At 41.0% G+C, this 21,986-nt stretch overlaps 2 protein-coding genes across 8 annotated transcripts in view; both read left to right on the top strand.

Annotated features, from left to right (window-relative positions):
- Positions 1-1,272: 1,272 nt before the first annotated feature.
- On the top strand, positions 1,273-20,393 carry LOC131198422 (oxysterols receptor LXR-beta-like). 5 transcript variants are annotated; one of them, XM_058183050.1, is made up of 10 exons: positions 1,273-1,424; positions 5,419-5,642; positions 7,714-7,929; positions 8,071-8,199; positions 9,703-9,972; positions 10,810-11,051; positions 11,380-11,559; positions 12,462-12,561; positions 14,483-14,691; positions 19,732-20,393. In XM_058183050.1, exons 3-10 carry the CDS (start codon positions 7,890-7,892, stop codon positions 19,876-19,878), a joined length of 1,317 nt encoding a protein of 438 aa, XP_058039033.1. In that variant the 5' UTR covers positions 1,273-1,424; positions 5,419-5,642; positions 7,714-7,889; the 3' UTR covers positions 19,879-20,393. The 5 variants fall into 5 exon arrangements, with proteins under 5 accessions (XP_058039033.1, XP_058039035.1, XP_058039032.1 ...); XM_058183052.1 differs by having other exon boundaries at positions 7,661-7,929; XM_058183049.1 differs by having other exon boundaries at positions 7,609-7,929.
- Positions 19,887-21,986, top strand: part of POLD1 (DNA polymerase delta 1, catalytic subunit) — a 57,867-nt gene continuing 55,767 nt past the window's right edge. The window contains exon 1 of one of the 3 annotated variants that reach the window (XM_058183036.1): positions 19,887-20,014. The gene's annotated coding sequence lies outside the window, so the exon portion shown is untranslated. The remainder of the gene's footprint in view (positions 20,015-21,986) is intronic. The other 2 variants (XM_058183039.1, XM_058183037.1) reach the window with 2 other exon arrangements.

Below are 21,986 nucleotides of genomic sequence, written 5' to 3'. Positions count from 1 at the left end.
TTAAAATGTTCTCTGCACATTCAGATGAATATGTAAATTATCTCCCAGCAGTTAAGCATCCTGTACTTATAAAGGTGTACTATATCAAGATTGCCACTCCAGGACAGATCAGACTCACTATATATGTATCAAATTATGTGGATGTCTGTGACTGCTGTTGTCTGATATAATTCTGCTCTAAGACCAAATAAAGTTTGTACCTGTAATTTCATAACTGTATATCAACCCACGAGAATAAAAGAAGTTCAGAACTTCAATCTGACTTGGTTTCAGAATGTTTGGATTCCATAGAACATCCAAGGTTAGCTTCTTATGAAGACAAAACTTTAATTACCGGCATTCTTTTTTTAATAAAGTTTTATTAATTTTCTATTATTATATTTAATTAGTGCTTAATAAAGATTGTGTTGTCTGGGTTGTTTTGTTTGCTTAACAATACAAATTATATTCCTAATCTTTATCTCTTTTTTCAAGCCATTGATAAAATAAATTCCATGTATTCTATATCTTTCTGTTTAATCTTCAATGTAAATCTGTCCATTTTTGCACAGTCCAATAACTTAATTATCTCTTCCTCTAATGGTATTTCTTCATTTTTCCAATGCTGCAAAAATACAGTCCTTGCTCCTGTTAATACATGCAATATTAATTATACACTTTGTTTATCAAAGCTTTCTGGTAGTGCCTAATAAAAAAAAGTTCAGGTTTAAAATCTACATATTTTCCTCACATCTTTTCTAGCCACATGTATTTTTGGACAAAAATTTTTTTGCTTTAGCACAAGTTCACCACAGATATATGTCAGATTTTTGGTTACATTTCCAACATTCACTAGAGATTCGTGATTATTTTGGCTAACCTAGCAGGTGGCAAATGCTATCTATAAAACATTTTATCTAACTTTTCTTTATAAGAAATTATCAAACTAAGGGCACTATTTTTGTGTGAAGAAGTTGTGAAAAGCAATCTAGAGACCGCAAAAAGTACAACCCGTGGCTGAAGAGCGAACCATCACCACTGAAGCTGCTTCAAGAATCGCATGTGAAATCCACGCACTCGCCACTCAGCAAAGTGGATATAAATGTGTCTGCCAAATCAGCATCTTGTGATGTGGCTAAATAGAGTCTGAATTGCACAATTCCTTTTTTTTTTTTTTCCCCCTTTCCTTGGAAGCACAAAGAGCTCATCTCCTTCACGGGTCCAACCCCCGCTCGGTGTTGTGCAACCCCCGCGATACAGATATCAGTGCGATGGAAAACGCAAAGCCGAGGAAGAGGACGGCGCGCCCTTCGGAGAAGGGGTGGTTTCCCACGTTGGAAAGGAAGTGACGCCTGCCCAGGGTTCCCGGAAGCGCCTTGCTTCTGTATGCGAAAGAAGTGTTTTCACTGGTTTAGGCAAGTGGTGGGACTCCGAGAGAGCAGAAGGTAAAGAGTGGTCTCGAAGTATTGTACGCGCGAGAGGGAAATCGCGTTGTTGCCCACCGAGCGAGGGTGGGAATTATAGTGGCTGGACTCCCGGTTCCTTCCTCCTTAGCCTTTCGGACAAATCTGGGAAGTAAAGCTGCTGCACTCCCCCGCTCTCCCCAGACGGGTAGAGATCTCAGCTGCTTGCATCCCGTTAACTCCGTCGCCCCGTATTGGTTTTCTCGGGGGTGGGTGGGGTAAATCCTGTGGGGTGTCAGGGAAGGTTTTCTGAGCTGGACTGGAGCGGTGTCGAAAGGTTTGGGGCTTTTGAGCGGGGAGGATCCTCAGATTACTCCTCCGACTGGTTGAGGGGGTGGAACTTGGGAAAGTGAAATCCTGGCCCTGCTTTAGGAGAGGATCAGGAGCGAGTGAAGAGGTGTGAAACCAAATGCTTCAAACCGTTTGCTAGTGCAACTGGCAAGTGAGAGGAGACGTCAGTTTACAATAAGTGGCAGATCATTAGCTTGGAGGAATGCCAGGCCTCCCCAGAAGTTTGCTTTGGGAACTTATTGGAGAAGAAAAACCCTTACAAAATAGATTAAGTTAGAAATCCGGAGATCTCCGAATTTAATTTCACCTCTCTTTTGAAAGTTACAAAAGTGTTACAACTTTTACATCAGCCTTCATTCAGAGACTGTTGTTTGTTAAGATAATAATTCTGGGCATCAGAGCTATGAATATCTGTGTTTAAATTGCCTTTGGATTTAAAGAAGGAATCTCTAAAAAGTTCAGCTTTTAAAAGAGCATTTATAACAAAAATTGTAATTAGGTTTTTTAAAACATATATTTGGTTGATGTGTGATTATGTTAGTGTTTATCACAAAGATAGGGTAACAAAAGAATATAGTAAATACATTAAGTGGATGTACAAGGATTTTAAAGGTTTTTTTCTGGGTGAACTTGTTTCCTCAAATTTGTTTGTCACAGCTAGCCAGAATTCTAAATATCTAAGTTATCCCTGGAATCTTTTTCTGGCTTTTTGCAGGGAGGACTTTGGAGAGAAAGGATTGTTGTTATTTTTAGCTGTTAAAAAATGTTGTTTAACTTCTTTTAGACTTCAATATAATTTTTATGAGTTTCACATCTCAAGAACATCTCTACAGAAATAGAGCACAACAATGATGAAAATCATCTTGAATGTATTTGGGTCAATATAAAAGGGGTGAAAAACGATATTGCCATAGGTCTATACTATAGGCCAACCAACCAAACAGAGGAAGTAGATGAACTTTTTGCTAGTCAGCTAACTAAGGTATGTAGGAAGCACATCACAGTAGTAATGGGGGATTTTAACTACCCTGACATCAACTGGGAAACAAACTCTGCACCAAGTGGAAGATCCAACAGGTTCCTAACAAACCTAGCAGACAACTTTGTTTCCCAAAAAATAGAGAAGGCGACAAGGGGATCAGCCATATTGGACTTAATTCTCACTAACAGAGATGAAATGATAGAAGGTGTTGAAGCTACAGGAACCTTGGGGGCAAGTGACCACGCAATATTGGAATTCGACATTAAGCAAATACAAGTAGTAGAACAAAGTCAGACTAGAGCCTTGGACTTAAAGAGAGCTAATTTCAATAAACTTAGAGAGAGCTTGAGAAGGATTCAATGGATGAGAATCCTCAGGGGGAAAACAACTCAAGAAGCTTGGGAAATTTTGAAAAGTGAGATTATAAAAGCACAGTCTAACACAATACCAATGAAGAAGAAAAATAGTAGATCTCAAAAGAAACCAGCATGGATGCATAAAGAACTATCTGACAAATTGAAAGACAAAAAGGACAAATATAAAAAGTGGAAAGAGGGGCAAATAACTAAGGCAGAATATCAGCAAATAGCCGAGCCTGTAAAGATGAAGTGAGGAAAGCTAAGGCTCACAATGAACAAAGGCTAGCGACAAAAGTAAAAATAACAAAAAGCTTCTTCCAACATGTTAAAAACAAGAAAAAGTCAAGGAAACAATTGGCCCATTGCTGGGAGAAAGTGGCAAGAAGATGACAAGCAACAGGAGAAAGCAGATCTACTTAACTCATATTTTGCATCTGTCTTTACACAAAAGGAAAAACAATCCAACCTATCAAAACAGCACTACAAAAACAGATTAGAAACACAAGTTAAAATAGGGAAGAAAATGGTAAGTGAACACCTGTCTACCCTAGACGAGTTCAAATCACCAGGACGGATGGATTACACCCCAAGGTTCTGAAGGAACTGGCAGGCGTGATCTCAGAACCACTGAACTATATCTTTCAAAGATCCTGGAGCACAGGGAGCTGCCAGAGGACTGGAAAAGAGCTGATGTAGTTCCCATCTTCAAAAAGGAAAAACAGATCCAGGAAACTACAGACCTATCAGTCTGACCTCAATACCGGGAAGATTCTGGAAAAGATAATCAAGCAACGAATCACGAACACCTAGAAGCAAACAAAGTAATAACCAAAAGCCAACATGGGTTTGTCAAAACAGATCATGCCAGACTAATCTTATCGCATTCTTTGACAAAATGACAAAATTAGTAGACCAGAGGAATGCTGTCGATATAATTTACTTGGACTTCAGTAAAGCATTTGATAAAGTAGACCATAACCTACTACTAGATAAAGTAGAAAATGTGGGTTAGACAGCACCACCACCAGATGGATTCGTAACTGGCTGACCAACCGCACTCAACGTGTAGTCCTCAACGGAACTACATCCACATGGAGGAAGTATGCAGTGGAGTACCCCAAGGCTCTGTTTTAGGCCCAGTACTCTTCAACATCTTCATCAATGACTTGGACGAGGGATAGATGGGGAACTCATCAAATTTGCAGATGACACCAAGCTGGCAGGAATAGCCAACACTCCAGAAGATAGGCTCAAGTTACAGAAAGATCTTGACAGACTTGAACATTGGGCTATCTAACAAAATGAAATTCAACAGTGAAAAAGTAAGGTTCTACATTTAGGCCAAAAACAAAATGCACCAGTACCGTATATGTGGTACCTTGCTCAATAGTAGTACCTGTGAGAGGGATCTTGGAGTCCTAGTGGATAACCATTTAGATATGAGCCAGCAGTGTGCAGCAGCTGTTAAAAAGCCAACACAGTTCTGGGCTGCATAAACAGAGAATAGAATCAAGATCACGTGAAGTGTTAGTACCACTTTATAATGCCTTGGTAAGGCCACACTTGGAATATTGCATCCAGTTTTGGTTGCCACGATGTAAAAAAGATGTTGAGACTCTAGAAAGAGTGCAGAGAAGAGCAACAAAGATGATTAGGGGACTGGAGGCTAAAACATATGAAGAACGGTTGCAGGAACTGGGTATGTCTAGTTTAACAAAAAGAAGGACTAGGGGAGACATGATAGCTGTGTTCCAATATCTCAGGGGCTACCACAAAGAAGAGGGAGTCGGGCTGTTCTCCAAAGCACCTGAGGGTAGAACAAGAAGCAATGGGTGGAAACTGATCAAAGAAAGAAGCAACTTAGAACTAAGGAGAAATTTCCTGACAGTTAGAACAATTAATAAGTGGAACGACTTGCCTTCAGAAGTTGTGAATGCTCCAACACTGGAAATTTTTAAGAAAATGTTGGATAACCATCTGACTGAGATGGTGTAGGGTTTCCTGCCTGGGCAGGGGGTTGGACTAGAAGGCCTCCAAGGTCCCTTCCAACTCTGATGTTATGTTATGTTAAGAAAGAGCAGGAAATCAAAATTCAATAATATAATTGAGATCTGAGGTTGCAAAAAAAAACCAAACACTGTTTTAGGCTCTGTATGAGGCTCTGAGCCACAGATTACTCACTTTTTATTTTAATACTGCTGACATATAAGAGGAAACCCTTATCAACATTCTGAAAACTAAGTATTAGTGAGTCAAACTGCCTTATACCCTTCACATAATCATATATTATTATGGTGTACAATAAGGGAATTTGCTAATATCTTCTTTCTCTTTCTTCTTTCAGGCTACATTTTACCTTCAGACCGTAATTTCGTCACCTGTACCTCCTTCCTACTAACTGCTGTTGTGCCCCTGCCATAAACCCTGCTATGTGGTTGTATATTAGCTGAATATCTTTCCATATTTGGGGGGTGGGTGGGAAAGGTGAGACAGAATTTAAGGACAACTTCCCATCCTTGGATAAAGTTCTCATGGAATGTTTGATGTAGAGCAAATAACTATATGAGGGTGAGTAACAGTTTTGGAAAAGAAGGTCCGGGGAAGGGAAGAAACAGCTTTTGCCTGTGGATAAATGATGAAATGGTGGTGGTGGTGGTGGTGGGGTTTGATATAGGAAGATGCAAAAATAAAAGATGGGAGGAGTTGTTGATATAGGACAGTGATGGCGAACCTTTTTGGTGTTGCGTGCCCAAAGTCAGCGCATGAGCGCTCTTGTGCTCTCACATGCCAGCATCCATAATGTAATGGGTGGTTCTTCCCGGCACCCAAAGGAGGGTGAGAAGCAAGCACGCCAGCGGAGACAGGCTTTGGTTGTTTGTTCTGTTGCGACCCTGAAGCTTTGCCTGTGCTCCTCCCTTTGGGTGCTGGGCTTCCCAGCAAGCCCCCTGTACCTTTGCTGCCTCGGTTGGAGCCTGATTCCAGAAGCGGCCCTGGGAAGCGCGGAGGTCAGGACCCAGTTGGCGAAGTGGGCACTGTGCAGGGAGCGTAAGGCAGCAGCTGCTCTTGCCAGTAACAGACCGCAGATTGGCCCCTCTTGGGCCAGGAGCAGAAGCAACCGCCCTCCACCTGGGTTGTCTGGAGAAGGGGCAAACAGAGCAGCTAGCCACCTTGCCTTACACCTCCTGCACACCGCGTGAAACTGTGATACTCTTGTTTTGCCTCTCCGTGCCCCGTTTTTGGAATTGGGGAAGCAGCGGAGATCGCCAGGCAGCTGAGATCGTGGCAACAGTGTTTTCGGGTGGCAGCAGGAGTGGCGGGGGTTGTGTGACGAGCCCAACCGCAGGCGGCAGGACACCCCCACCCGACCCCTGCCGCTGTGCCACCCGCCGAGCCAGGCTCTCCGGCCATACCCCGGGAAGGAGCCGCGGGCTAGGCAGCTACTTGCCCTGCCAGCAAATGCTGCCGCATGCACCTGAGCTGGCCGGTCGCTCTTCCCTTCCCCCTGCAGCTGCCGCCGCTGCTGTTCTTCTGGGGTGCAACTGGTGGAGCGAGCCAAGAGGGGTGTCTCGGCCCCACTTTGACGGCGGCCACAGGGTCATATGCCCAGGCAGCCCACCACCACCACAGTGGCTGCTGGTCCGCCAGTGCTCCGGGCCCTCTGGGACTGCACAAGAAGCCCGCACGGGCAGGGAGGGAGGAAAGCCCCGGCTTACTTTTCTCTGCTCCTTTAGGAAGCAATCACCAGGATCCCCTCTCCTCATCTTTTGGCACGCGCCTGTTGCTGGTCTTTGCATATGCATGCATGCCAGAAACCAGACCACCAGGCCCATGTGCATGCGCACTCTGGAAACAGGACGATCATCTTCCTGGAGTGCGCATGTTCAGTGGACGGCTGCTCTTCTGGTTGCGCATGAAAACCAGGTGGCTGGCACACCAGAACCCAGAAGGACAATGGGCGACGGGCAACGGCTCCTTATGCCCGGAGAAATTGCTCTGCGTGCCACTTCCAGCATGCGTGCCATAGGTTCACCATCACGGATATAGGATGAAGATAGGGAACTTTTTCATTTTTGTGTATTTCTGGGGAAAAGTCTATTAATAGTTATATCTTATGAACGTTAGTCATCTTAGTAAGAGTTACATTTAGGTGGAATTTTTCTCTCTCTCCCCTTTTTCTGTTTGATATTCACCATCCCTCGCCGCCTCCCCCGTCTGTATATCATTTGTTTCCTATTCAGTGGGAAAGGCAAAGATTCCTTGCTTGTGATTTGCTTACTTGCTGAGGTCTTTGAAATTTAGTTGAAAGTACACAGTTTCCTCATCATTAGTGTAGAAGGCAATCTAGTAATGTATTTCTAAAAGGGCCTTATCACAAGCAGAGTATGAAGAAACAACTTATTTATGTTATTGCTCCCAGCATCTAGCATCCACTGATGTGCTTCTCCAAATATGGATATTCCATGGAGCCATCATAGATAAGAACTTGATGATCTATCCTCAGTAAATCTGGCTTATCTTTTTAATTCTGTTTCAGAAAGTAGCTATTTTTGATCCATGTGACAATAGTTTCCCCATGTTGTTTGCAGAATTGGTTATTTGAGAGCACACTTGAGTGTATATGGACTGTTTTTCCTATCAGGCAGGAGAGCGCAACTTTTAAGGTAAAGTACTTCTCCCAGACAAGACAGAGAATGGTAGGACTTTTGTCTTTCCCGAGGAAATGAAAGTGGACTGAAGAAGCTGAACTCCAAGGGACTGTTTTATTGTCTGATTCCAAAGCTAGCTATATAATGCTGCTGTGGTTCATGCCCTGAGATGGCCAAAACAGGCACCGATGAACCTCAGTTATCACAAGGTAAGCTTAATAAAATCCACCAGATGACCCACTGCTGAACAAGTAGGATAAGCTTTTCAGAGTTTAATCTTCTTCTCCTTCTCCTTCTTCTCCACCTCCACCTCCTTCTTCTACCTCCTTCTCTTTCCTTCTCCTTCAAAGAAACAGACTGTGGGGAGCCCATTTCACAGATCAAAAATGAATGGTCAGTGGCAAAGAAAGACTCTCAGAACACAGTAAAAATTGAAGTAATTTGCACAGATGATGGCGAAAGTTCTACGCACAGCACTGGTGAGCAAAATAACCAATTCAGCAATCTGAAGTGTATTAGAAAGGGGAATATTATTAAGGAAATTACTATTACGGGTAGTACCGAATTATGCTGTAATAAACATGCCTATCACAGCTTTAACTTCTGATGGTCATAAATCAGGTCGCCCACATGATCGATTTTACAACTTTTTTTTGCAGCGACCCTTAAATGACTACTATAGTCATTAAGCAAAGCAGTGGTTTACCATGGGCCTGGTTTTGCTGAAAACTGGAATTAAATGAGAATTTTTGGCAAAAACATAAAATGTGGTCGCATGACTGCAAGACACTGTAAATAGCTGTAAATGTGACCTGATTGCTGAGCATCTGAAGTATGGTTATGTACTTGTGGGGGGAGGTCTATCATAGCATCAAACAGTTCCCAAGCAACCAGTCATAAATCAAGGACTGCCTGTAGAGGTGTAGTAAGGATTCGGAGCAAAAGCCAATGTGTTGTTATGTTTTAAATGTTTGTATGTTGTTTTTCAGTATGGAAATTTGAAGAAAATGACTAGTTTTTATAAAATTATGAGCCAGATTCCGGTGAATTTTATTTTATTTTAGGGATAATGTACTTATGCAGCCTGACCTGACTGATTGTTCCTCCATCCAGTGGAAATGACTAAGCAACTATACTAGTATGGGTGGCACAAAAAGACAAACTTTTTTCTTAATTTGAGGCATCATTCTCAAAAATAATTGGTTTGGTAAAAAATGAAATTTGATTAATAATTAGATTGGTTATTTAATTAGTTCAGCTACTATAATTTCTAACTTGCCCGTTATTGCCCATTAAAAATTATGATTCATATATGGCAACATATGGAGCTGCTACAAAGATTGCACTCAAGACTTTCGGGAACTGAAAGAAGCAGATAATAACCACATATTTTCACAGGAATATAGAAGCCACAAACCACTAAATACCATCAAAGCACTTTCAACATGGTATAAAAGCCTAGGAGAACTGAACAAGTGTTTTTGAAGATTGCCTAGTTTGGTACCAAGCAACTAAATAAATGGATCCAGGGCAAAAGCTCCTGTTTTCATGAACAGTCTGACTTTGTAGCTAGCTACCTCTTGAAAAAGAGGAGTTAGAGTAGTTAAGTTTGCCTGTCTAATCAGATATAACAGGAACTATGCTGACTAGGGAATTCTGGGAGTTGAAATCCACACATCTTAAAGTTGCCAAGTTTGAAAAACACTGCTTAACTCTAACCACAATAAAATGCAATCCCTTCCCTATCAGTCTTATATGTTCCATTATGACCCCTGGTTGCTTATTTTTTTAAATGCTGAAATGATTGACCACTGAAGATGATAAGAGTAGATAAGAATAAACCAAATGCCTCTTTCTGCAATAGCCAGGCATGTGAATATTTTAAAAACATTGACATTAACGCTTGGCAATTAAGAAGTGGATGTGAGCTCCCTATTTCTCTTACATTAATTATCTTTGGTTTTATCTCTCTTCCTCTGCAGCTGAGGAGCCAGCACGCAAACGCAAAAAGGGACCTGCCCCCAAGATGTTGGGGGATGAAGTCTGCAGTGTGTGCGGGGACAAGGCCTCGGGTTTTCACTATAATGTCCTGAGTTGTGAGGGTTGTAAGGGCTTCTTCCGGCGCAGCCTCATCAAAGGAGCTCAGTATACCTGCAAGGGCAGTGGGCAGTGCCACATGGACATGTACATGCGCCGGAAGTGCCAGGAATGCCGGTTGAAAAAATGCCGACAAGCAGGCATGCGGGAAGAATGTGAGTCATGGGATCTTAGCCACTACAACCAGTTGAGATTACTTATCGGGGCCTAGCTAGGAATGGGAACTGTCCTGGTGCAGAGCAAAGCCATTGCCTCCATCATCATGATTTCCAAGAGTGGTGCTGGGCCGCTGTGGTCCTAGGGACAGTTCTTAAAAAAATAAATAGTGGGTGGTTTCAGCTTGAAAGGGATGGATCTGCCTGGGAAAAAAATAGAAAAGCAGCAGACTAGCAGGGATCATCCTAGTGGAATAAAAAGGTTGGAAGGGAAGGTAGGAAGGAGATGTTTTGCCTATGCAAAATTTGCTCCCAGAATTCTAAATGCTTGATTGACCTTTTAAAGAGCGAAAACTCTAGGACAGCGTTTCTCAACCTGAGCAACTTTAAGATGTGTGGACTCCCAGAATTCACCAACTAACCTAGCCAGGGAACTCTGGGAATTAAAATCTAAGTATTTTAAAGTTGCTCCAATTGCTGCAGAAATGAGGAATCTGTGGCCCACCAGATGGCGCTGAAGACTAAGCCAAAATAGCTAATAGTGAGAAGGGAGTTGAAATACTGCCCCTATTTGATAGGATGAATGATCCTTATCAGCAAGAAACCCTCAAGTTACAAACATCAAAAAGAAAAAAAAATGCTGTAAGTACAAAGTTTTGAATCAATAGGATGGGATGGATTGGATTGTACCTTGAGGAAAAACAATATGAGGCAGAAAATAAATCTGGGCAGTGCATCCCACAGTTGAGAAAGATGGTTCTTCAAAATGCATCTGGAATTCTCTGTCGAACTTTTGAGATCTTTTCACTTCATGCCAGACTCCTTCTCTGCCTCCAGGTGTCCTTTCAGAAGAGCAAATCCGCAAGAAGAAAATCTCTAAGCACGAGGGTGATGGGGTTCCAGCTGGGGAGAGAGATGGAGGCGAAGTACTGCGAGTACCTCCGTTGCTCTGTGATCCTGCTTTATCTCAGCCTGAGCCAGTTCCTCTTACCCCACAGCAGGAGGGCATGATCCAGCAGTTGGTGGCGGCCCAACAGCAGTGCAACAAGAGGAGCTTTAGCGATCAGCCCAAAGTCACGGTAAGTGTGTGTGTGAGAGAGACCTAAATTGGTTTAAAGTCCTGACTAGTTCTAAGGCTAGGGCTTATGGCAAAGGCAGGTAATAGCTTAATGGCTTTCTAGAGCAGCTTTCCTATCCTAATGGTTTCCCGGTAAATTGGACTGTGATTTCCATGGTTATAAAAAGACATTGGACAACCATTGTCTGAAATGGTAAAGAGTTTTCTTGGACTAGAAGACCTTCAAGGTCCCTTCCAACTCTGTTATTCTGGATAAGCCATAAAGTGTACTGGATATACCTCATTCCCCATTTCTTCCCTTATCTCTTATTTTTCCCATTACTTCCCAGCCCTGGCCAATGAGCAGCGACCCCAACAGCCGGGAGGCACGCCAGCAACGCTTTGCCCATTTTACAGAATTAGCCATCATCTCAGTGCAAGAGATTGTGGACTTTGCCAAGCAAGTACCCGGCTTCCTGCAGCTCTCACGGGAAGACCAAATCGCACTGCTAAAGGCTTCTACCATTGAGGTGAGCAAGGATCTTTCTTTTGCCTCCATAGCTGTAAAAGCTAAAAATCTTCAGTTGGCTAGGGATGTTGTCCTGGAAATGTCTGTTTAGTAGCCAAAGATCCTATACATTGTAGTAATAACTCAATGAAATCTGGCATAGCGCATGTTTTGCACAAGCAAGATTAATCCATAATATTTCTAATAAAAAAGGACCAGATAGGAAATGTTGAAAAAGATTTTCCGCCAAAGGGATTTTTGCAATCTGCTGCCATTGATATAGACCAGCGATTTCGACCTTGGCAGCTTGAAGATGTGTAGACTTCAACTCCCAGAATTCCCCAGTCAGCCATTTTAGGAGTTGAAATCCACAGATCTTCAAGATGGTAAGGTTGAGTAACATTGACAGACATAATATTAGATCAGCTCGGCAAATGAGTTCCTTTACTGTAAACAATCCTATTATGAACAATATATGATTCACCAAAACAAATTACACAGACATGCTCACAAAGATCATTATCTCCTGACCCTAAAGCAAAATAGCAATAATTTCGCTATTCAGAATTTTTCAAATAGAATTTTAAAATGTGGCTCTGAAGTTTTATAGTCCAGGTACAAAGGCTGTGGTCTGTGAGAATTAGGCTGTACTTTAAAACATTTTCTATGAATACAGAGTGGATATTTATTTATGATACTTGCTGTTACACTGCTTTTACTATATTGCAATGTGTGCTGCATTGTGTGTTGCTTCTGCTTTTTTGGGTCTCAGAATGGGAAAGGATATATATTTTTTTTTAACCAGAGAAAAGGAAGGAGAGTTTAGCTTTCCAAAATTTACCTACCTAAACACATAGCACAAATGTTAGATAGTTTTTTAAAGAAGGGCAATAGCTGTTCCTTGACACTTGCTTGTCTTTTTAGATCATGTTACTAGAGACAGCCCGGCGCTATAATCATGAGACTCAGTGCATTACATTTCTTAAAGATTTTACATACAGCAAAGATGACTTTCACCGTGCAGGTGAGTGAAAAGTGAATCATGATGGGGTGGTGCAGGGAAGAAATATGCAGACAGAGAGGGGGCGGGGAATCAAAAGTGTGTATGAAATGGTAGAGGTAAGTCCAAAAAGATTCAAAATCTTAGTTGTTACTTTTCTGGCATTTGGATTCTTGGCACATTATGACTCCCATTGGATACAAAATGGAGAAATTGAGAACGCAGCATATGTGAATGTTGGTTCATTCTCCATTCCAGAGAAGCTTCTTGCTAACCCAAGTTTTACAGTAAAATCTATATATTCTGAGTAGATCTCAAAGTAAGCAGAATTACTGTTTTGTCTAGAAATACATACTTTCTATTTTTCCAAAATGTGTTTTGTTTAAAGTTCTTACCAAGGTGGAGATAGATTTTATTTTTCAAAAATATATTTGAGGATATTGATATATTTCCCAAGGGATAAATCTGGGTGGACCAGTGATGTATTTCTGGGCGATTTCTCCTGATTCCTTGTTTCACATCTCAAATGAAAAGGGTGTCGTAAAGATTACTGAGTTTTCACATTTAACAAGAGTTTGCATTTGTTTCTAATCATCCTATTGCAGAGGTGAACCTATGAGGCGAGACTTAAATATCTGGAAACAACTCGGATTGTCCTTTGTACCTTCTGCATGTCTGGTCTTGATTCTGGGATCTTTATTGTGCAGTGAAAAGGGTGTGTTGGTTCAGGCTCTCTAGTTTAGTTTCCATTTTCCTTCCTCTGTTAAGGAATAGTTGTTTACATGTCACATTATATAGAAAGCTTGGGGGAACTTGTGTTGGAGGAACTTAAAAGTGTTTGTTCTTCACAGATTTTCTTTTTGCCTATAGCCAGAGTTACTTTCTAGTAAACATTTGTCACCTTAGTTGTACTATGTGTTAATTTTTTAAGCCTAGTTCAAAATGCTGATATATAAATTCCTCCAATCTAGATTATTTATTACTAACCTATCAGCATCCTGAATTCAGCTGAAGAATTGTATCTTACTGCTAGTCAAGACAGGTTAGTTAAGGAGAAAACATATTTTGTAGGTGTTTTGATTATTGCATTTCTTTAGGAAATCTGTGTCAATCTATTTCACTTACCGTATATACTCGAATATAAGCCGATCCGAGTATAAGCCGAGGTCCCCAATTTTACCCAAAAAAACTGGGGTAAACTGGGGACTCGAGTATAAGCCGAGGGAGGGAAATGAGGCAGCTACCGGTCAGGGAAAGCCTCCCTCCCTCAGCCGAGAAGGCTGGCGGCTCCCCCGCCCCGCCCTCTCACTGCACCGGCAGGGCTTCCCCGCGCTAATGCAAAAGCCCGCCAAGTTTGCACCATCCGGTATAATGTGAAAAAAAGAAGAAGAAAAAAAAACTCGAGTATAAGCCGTATATACTCGAGTATAAGCCGAGGGGACGTTTTTCAGCACAAAAAACGTGCTGAAAAACTCGGCTTATACTCGAGTATATACGGTACTTCTGCCTGGCTTTTAAAAAAAATTCTGATAGGCATTTGCCTGCCAGGTTTTCAGATTATTTTGTGCCACTAACCATGTCAGGTTATACCAATGTCTAATGAATGTACAATGTTGTTCTCTGTTTTTAAAAGATAGTTAACCTTGATGATGAATTAGCTCTTCATTTTATGGATGCATTTACAGGATGGTTTCCTATTACCATCTTCTGGAGAGTCTTTTCAACCTTTAGGTCTATCTACAGCCCAAACCATTTATCTTATGCATTTATACTTTGAAGCGCTCATAAGCTTGAGCAGTGCAAAATAGCTAAAGTGAGGTAAGATAGAAATCTAAAACAAACAAGAAATACACTTGGAGGTCTGAACATGGAAAGTTAGATGGCATCTATCGTTCCCTAATGTTTTGTTTCTCTCCCTGTCCAATTCCCTCACCCCCAAAACAAGGTCTTCAGGTCGAATTCATCAACCCCATATTTGAGTTTTCCCGGGCCATGCGACAGTTGCAGCTGGATGATGCTGAATATGCCCTCCTCATTGCGATTAACATCTTCTCTGCTGACAGGCCGAATGTGCAGGACCATGGCCTGGTAGAGGCATTGCAGCAGCCCTACATTGAGGCCCTCAGTTCTTACATCCACCTCAATCGCCCACAGGTATCTGGATTGGGAAGAAGAGCAGCGATGAATGCTGAGGGAGAAAACCATAGAGCAAAGGGGATAGATTATCATCATTGGTTGGAGAAAGAGTGATAAAAAATAACATTCTACCTGGTCTAAGGCCCAAGGCCAAACTCATGATTTAGCACATTTTATTAGATTCAAAGGGATGTGCTGGCTCAGTGACTAAGACGCTGAGCTTGTCGATCGAAAGGTCGGCAGTTCAGTGGTTCGAATCCCTAATGCCTTGAAACGGAGTGAGCTCCCGTTCCTTGTCCCAGCTTCTGCCAACCTAGCAGTTCGAAAGCACATAAAAATGCAAGTAGAAAAATAGGAACAACCTTTGATGGGAAGGAAACAGCGTTCCGTGCACCTTTGGCATTTAGTTATGCTGGCCACATGACCACGGAGACGTCTTCGGACAGCGCTGGCTCTTCGGCTTTGAAACGGAGATGAGCACCGCACCCTAGAGTCAGGAACGACTAGCACATATGTGCGAGGGGAACCTTATTAGATTCAAAGACCACAGCTGGCTTAAGCCAACATAACTTTGGGTGTCCCTGGTAAATCTTAGGACAGGATTGGGAAATTAGTAGCCTGTTCCATCCACTGAACTACACCTCTCCACTCCATTAACTATTTTTATGCTGAGCATGAATGATAGGAGTTCACGTCTAGAAGGCTGTACTGTATAGACATTTTCCTTTTCCTTTTAGTTGATTTGGCAGAGCAAGTGCTAGTCTTTGTTTGCAAGGGAGAGAGGGATAGTTTTCTGTCCTGGTAGGAACTGCAAAGTGGAATAATCCCTGAATTGAAGACACAAAACCATAGGGATAATTTTTTTGAATCCCAAGGAAGTTTGCTTCAGATTAGCCTTTAATATTAAGAGAGCAAGTAACCACTACAGTTCTAAGCATATTCCTTCAAAGTGGCTGGAACAGCATAGTACACTAGACTAGGCCCATTACTACTTAAAGCATAACAATAGAAAATGTATTTTTTTTTTTATTGAAAGAGTTTTAAAAAACAAAAACATTTTCCCCCTTTTTTCCCCCTCCCTCCCAAAAAAAAAACAAAAAAAACCCCTTCCCCGGCTTCCGGGTCAATCACAAGGTATTGTTATACATAAACCAAGCATAGAATAAAATTTTCCTTCAATCCAAATAACCACATCCAAAGCTTTTCATCTCCCAACCCCTCCCATTACATAAAATAACTTTCTAATTATTCAAAGGCAATCTGATATTTCTTAATCTGATATCTGTTTTGTAGATAATCAATCCATTTTTCCATTCAATTAAATATTTTCCTGCGTATTGTCTTTTAAAAGCGCTGAGATTTTAGCCATCTCAGCCAAATTAATAACTTTCAATATCCATTCTTCTATTGTAGGTATCTCTTCTTCTTCCAGTATTGTCCAATCAACAGTCTTGCTGCTGTCATTAAATTCAGAATCAATTTAGTCTCAATCCCTGTACAATCCGTTATAATTCCCAAAAGGAAAAATTGTGGCAGGAACTTTATCTTCTTCTTCAGTACATTTTGAATAATCCACCAAATTCTTATCCAAAAGACCTTAATTTTCTTGCAAGTCCACCAAATATGAAAATATGTAGCATCATCACAATCACACCTCCAACATTTCGCTTGGATATTAGGATACATACATGATAATTTTTTGGGATCTAAGTGCCATCTATAAAACATCTTATAAAAATTTTCCTTAAATTCTGTGCTTGTGTAAACTTAACATTTCTAACCCAAATTTTCTCCCATGTTTCCAACATTATTGGTTCCTGAATATTCTGTGCCCATTTTATCATACAATCCTTTACCAAATCCTTTTCCGAATCTATTTCAAGCAACACATTATACAATCTCTTTATATGCTCCTGGGTCTGATTTCTAATTTGCTTTATTAAATTTTCCTCCTTTGCATTATACCAATTTTTGATCTTCTTTCCATCTAGCACTTATTTGCCCATATTGAAACCAAGTATAATTCCTCCCTTCTTCATTTAATACCTGTAATGATTTTAATTGCAATCTACCTCCTTCAGCATACAAAAGTTCTTTATAAGTAATCATTTCCTGTTTCTGTTCTATATTTATATTCTCTATTGCATGTCTAGGGCTCGCCCATATAGGAATCTTGTATACTAATTTATAGGAATATTTTTCCAGACCATAAAGAGCACTTCTCAACACATGATTCTTAAAAGCCCTATCCACTTTTTTCATAAAATAAATCGCATGCCATCCATATAACAAGTCATAACCTTCTATATTCAAAATTCTTTCCTCTGTTAAGTTAAACCAGTCACTTATTACTGAAAGGGTTACTGCTTCATAATATAGTTTAAAGTTAGGCATTCTTAAACCACCTCTTTCCCGTGAGTCCTGTATTATTTTCATTTTAACCTCGCCTTTTTACCCTGCCATATAAATTTATTAATCCCAATCTGCCAATCTTCCAAATTTTTATCCTTTTTAATTATTGGTATCATCTGGAACAGAAACAAAAATCTAGGTAACACATTCATTTTAATAGCCGCAATCCTTCCCAATAGGGATAACTGCAATTTCTTCCAGCCACTCATATCATTCTGAACTTTTTGCCATAGCAAGTCATAATTATTCTTATAAAGTTTCTTGTTCGATGAGCTAATATAGACCCCTAAATATTTAACCTTTTTTACTACCTCAAATCCTGTCATTTCCTCTAGTTTTTGTTTCTGTTGTATAGACATATTTTTAATTATCACTTTTGTTTTATTCTGATTTATTTTAAATCCTGATACCTTTCCATATTTATCAATTACTTCCAACAAAAATCTACTTGAATTTATAGGATTCGTTAACGTAACCACTACATCATCTGCAAAAGCTCTAACTTTATACTCATATTGTCTAATCTTAATTCCCTCTATTTTCATTAATTCTCGTATTTTATCTAATAATGGTTCCAGAGTCAAAACATCAATAGAAAATGTATTGAACATGCTGGGTTTAGAGATGGAAGAAGGTCCCTTTTCAGCCTTGAAGTTCTTTTTTGCCAAGGATTTCCCAATATTGCAATGCCAAATATCAGTGGCAAAATGTCTGAATTTTTGGCATGGTTTTCTTCCAATTTAAAATAAAAAATAAGTGTAGTAAATCCAATAGATTTATTTTAGCTCTGAAAGTGAAAACTTCTTCAACCCCCCCCCCCACTCTTCTCAAATGGAAAAAAAGGCTCTCTTGCTTTATTCAGGGATGTCACCACCCTGCAACCACAAAGATAAGAGATCTTTAGAACTATTGCTTCTAGTTCTACTAACAGTTTCCTATGGCTAGACTGGGAATGGTAGGGTGTGGAGACAAGTGTCCTTCCTGAAACATTTTTGAATTGTGCAATTCTGTCCTGCTTTCGCGTGTTAAGAGCCTGAGTAGGCCAATGGCTCCTTCCTTCCCTTTTCCTTAATTCTTCCGGTTCCCTTTTTACCTCAAGTTGTATCTTAGTAAATCATGCATCTTTCATAGGCCATAGTCAAACATACATACTATTTTCAGATAGATGGGCAGGGGTAAGTAAAAAATGCTTTCAACTAACAGGTACAGGTAGTCCTCGACTTATGACCAAAATCCAGCTCAAAATTTCCATTGCTAAGCAAAATTCATTTGTTAAGTGAACTGTATCCCAATTTACCACCCTTTCCTGTCACAATTGTTAAATGAATCATTGCAACTGTTAAGTTAGTATCGTGATTGTTAAGCAAATCTAATTTTCCCATTGATTTTGCTTGTCGGAAGGTTGCAAAAGGTAATCCCCTGACCCTGGGACACTGAAGCTGTCATGTCAGTGGCCAAGCACCCAAATTTTGATCATGTGACCATGGGGTTGCTGCAGTAGTCTTAAGTGTGAAAAATGGTCGTAAGTGACTTTTCAATGCCATTGTAATGTTGAACGGTTACTAAATGAATGGTTGTAAATCAGTCTTCATTTAACATCCATTTTTATATATTTATTTATTAGACCTGTTGGCCGCCCATCTCACCTACGGTAGAGTTAATTTGTTCAGCAGCCTTTCAAAGTTACGATGGCACTGAATGATGGCGCTGAATGAAGGGATTTAAAATCGAAGGAATTTAAAATTGTTCCTTGAAGTTCTGGGTGTTGTAATGCCCCCTGCGCTCAAGTAAACAAAATTTGGGTGATTGGCAACAAAGTTGCATTTAGGATGGTTGCAGGGTCCTGATGCCATAGGTCTATTCGTTGCTTGGGCAAGTCTTCCCCCAGCTTTTCTTCTCTCTCACTGCATTCTCCTTCACCTGCACGCACACTGTGTCCTCCCCCCCCTCCCTTTTGCTCACGTGCACTGCACCCGCCTTCCTCCCTTTGCTCGCACATATCATGGCCCTTCTTCCCCTTGCCTTTCCTCTGTTCATGCCCCTCCGCAGGATCTCCCTCCCCAAATCATGTCCAACCTGCACTGGGCCTCCCTGTTCCCCCCATGACGCTCCTTACCTGGGACTGCTGATGCTTCCTTCTTAATGTCCTGTGCATCTCCAGGTTACAACAGCAACTGGGACTGCTTGGATTGCCCTGAGCAGTGCATTCGTGTAACATTGTGCTTTACAACCGCATCACTTAGTGACAGCAATCCCAGTACCAACTGCTATCATAATTCAAGGACTACCTGTATGTAAAAATGAAGTTTTAGTTTATAAGATTGTTTGCCGTGTATTCAGTTTGCATTGTTTGCCATGTAATTTGTATTCCTCTTAAACCAGGGGTGTCCAAACTTGGTCCCTTTAAGACTTTTGGACTTCAACTCCCAGAGTCCCTCAGCCAGCAAAGCTGGCTGAGGAACTCTGGGAGTTGAAGTCCAAAAGTCTTAAAGGGACCAAGTTTGGACACCCCTGTCTTAAACGCTTAACATGTAAAGGCAACTTTTTGAGCGCTTTGAATCACCTACAGCCCTGCAAACAATACAGTTCTGACTAAAGGCGTCACACTTTCACCAGACCTCTTTTGCCCTCCCTTTCCTTCCACAGGACCACCTGATGTTCCCCCGCATGCTGATGAAGCTGGTTAGCCTGCGGACATTGAGCAGCGTGCACTCAGAGCAGGTCTTTGCTCTGCGCCTTCAAGATAAGAAGCTTCCGCCGCTTCTGTCTGAGATCTGGGACGTCCACGAATAAGAGCTTTTGAATGGACTGGGGAAGAGGCAGACCTCTCCCAACAGCACCAGCAGGCATGTTTCCCATAGCAAGTCTTTGGATTCAGCATAAGCCTTACAATGGCTGGACTGGGATCCTGCCAAAAGAACTGAGTCAAGTGAGCTACTACGCACTTTTGTTTTCTCCTCCTTCCCAAACAGTCGTCATCTTTCTTCCATTGCTTCAGATTTGGGGGAGGGGGGAGGGGAGGTCAGTCACTACCTTCCTTCTGAGTGGGAAGAGGGAGAAGTAAAAAAAAAACAAAAAACTTTCTTCCAAAGACTGCACTCCCCCTTATTTGTGAACAGCAAACAGCTGTGCCCTGCAACATTAACTTAACTGCAGTGATTCACTTAACATCCATGGCAAGACAACCAAGAATGATTTCTCCTTAAGGAGAGAAGAGTTTTACAGTGAAAATAAGTGGGGGTTGCCATATGTAGTACCTGGTGTATGGGGCAAATACCCAGAAGAAATAAACTGGTCGTGAAAATGAAGCATCTCACTGGTTTCCTGATACCCCTGTGTGAGAAATGTTCCCTTGTAGTTAATTGGGGAAGGGGTGTGTGTGTGTGGAAAAAAAAAAGACAGGATCTTGTCTGAAGAGAAAGGAAGCAGAGTTCTTAAGAATACTTGACTGAGTTCACTTATCACTTATAAAGTGTGTGTGTGTGTGTGTATACCCACAAGTACCCCACCATAGCTGATTCTGTGTCACATGCTAGGCACTAAAGCAAGAGTGAGTCACTGAAACATTCTAGTGGCAGCAAAATTAGGATTTTAACTATGTGAATAATTTGTTTTTTTATAAATTTAAGATAATACGAACTCATGTCTCCTCCATACCCTTTGTAATCCTATAAGGCAAAAAGCAATCACAGGTTTCCACTCTTATTGAGTGCCTCATGCAACAACTATTCAAAGTTATAACAATGCTAAAAAAACCTTTTTGTGACCAATCCCCACATTTAATAACAGTTGCAGTATCCCGCAGTCATATGATTGCTATTCATGTGCTTTGCAACTATTGGGCATTTTCCACTTGTGATAAGCAGTTAATATTGTACAGTATGAAAGGTGGAAATAGAATCGTAAGTCACGTTCACATGACTTTTCACTTAGTGACTATATGACTTAGCAACTAAAGGGGAAGTAAGCTCATATGCTTCAGTCACTATCCGTCACTAAGTGATTTCCCACTTATGGCCAGTCCCAATTGTAGTTGCTAAGCGAGGACTACAGAATAAAAAAATGCAGTTCCCCGTTAAAATACAATTGTCTATCCTTGTTATAAACAGTGGTTTATTACATCTATAGGATTGAGTCTGCAAAACATACCTTTTCCAAAATAAGTCATTTTATATTGCATATTTAATACCACATGTGAAGTGAATTTTTGAGTTTGTAGTCCAAGGGAAGTTGAAAACTAGCATTCTTGAAGTTCTGTCTGTGTATTTCATATTGTGGCCCAAGGATGCCCTCGGTATGGATTAGGCTGTCAACATTGACTTAAATTCTAATTAATAGAATTATATTACATGGTTTTGGGTCAGATATAATCATTAGCCATGTCTACAACCAGGTCATTGTGATGATACAATAAAAGAAGGGACAATCCTACATGGTTCCCTGAAGGAAGGGCAGAGTACATAAAGGAGATTCTGACTTAGTTTCTGAAAAAAATGGTTACAAAATTGGTTATTTATTGAAATGTCCCTGGAGCTAGGCACAGTCTATGAAACTCTGTTAATGTGTTTCAGGTCCTGTCAAACAATACCATTTATCCAGAATCCAGAATATGATTCCTGTGCTCTGAAATAGTATCCCTGCCGCCCCCAAAATCTATGTGGCTGTCACCTTGATGGTGTTCCTGAAGTCTTTAAAACTAGGCTGTTTTCCTAGGCCTTGTGGAGCTTAGTTGGTAGCTTTGCCCATCTGTTTTGCCAGGCGTGTGTGTGTGTGTGTGTGTGTGTGTGTGTGTGTGTGTGTGTGGTCTCTTCTGCTTTACATTGTTTCCCCTTCTTTTTAAAGTGTATATGTAGTCAAGTGGCCTTTAAATCTAATCAGATAAATAATCAGTTGGGGGTCTA

The sequence above is a fragment of the Ahaetulla prasina genome, chromosome 4 (genome assembly GCF_028640845.1).
Source record: "Ahaetulla prasina isolate Xishuangbanna chromosome 4, ASM2864084v1, whole genome shotgun sequence".
Classification (NCBI taxonomy): Eukaryota; Metazoa; Chordata; class Lepidosauria; order Squamata; family Colubridae; genus Ahaetulla; species Ahaetulla prasina.
The sequence above is the reverse complement of the archived record's forward strand: the minus strand, read 5'-3'. Positions and strand labels throughout refer to the sequence as shown.

Excerpts from the sequence above, each read along its gene's own strand:
- LOC131198422 (XM_058183050.1), top strand. The coding sequence starts at position 7,890 with ATGGCCAAAACAGGCACCGATGAACCTCAGTTATCACAAG. Across the intron at positions 8,200-9,702 it reads AAGTTCTACGCACAGCACTG|CTGAGGAGCCAGCACGCAAA; the intron begins GTGAGCAAAATA and ends CTTCCTCTGCAG. Across the intron at positions 14,692-19,731 it reads TCCACCTCAATCGCCCACAG|GACCACCTGATGTTCCCCCG; the intron begins GTATCTGGATTG and ends TTCCTTCCACAG.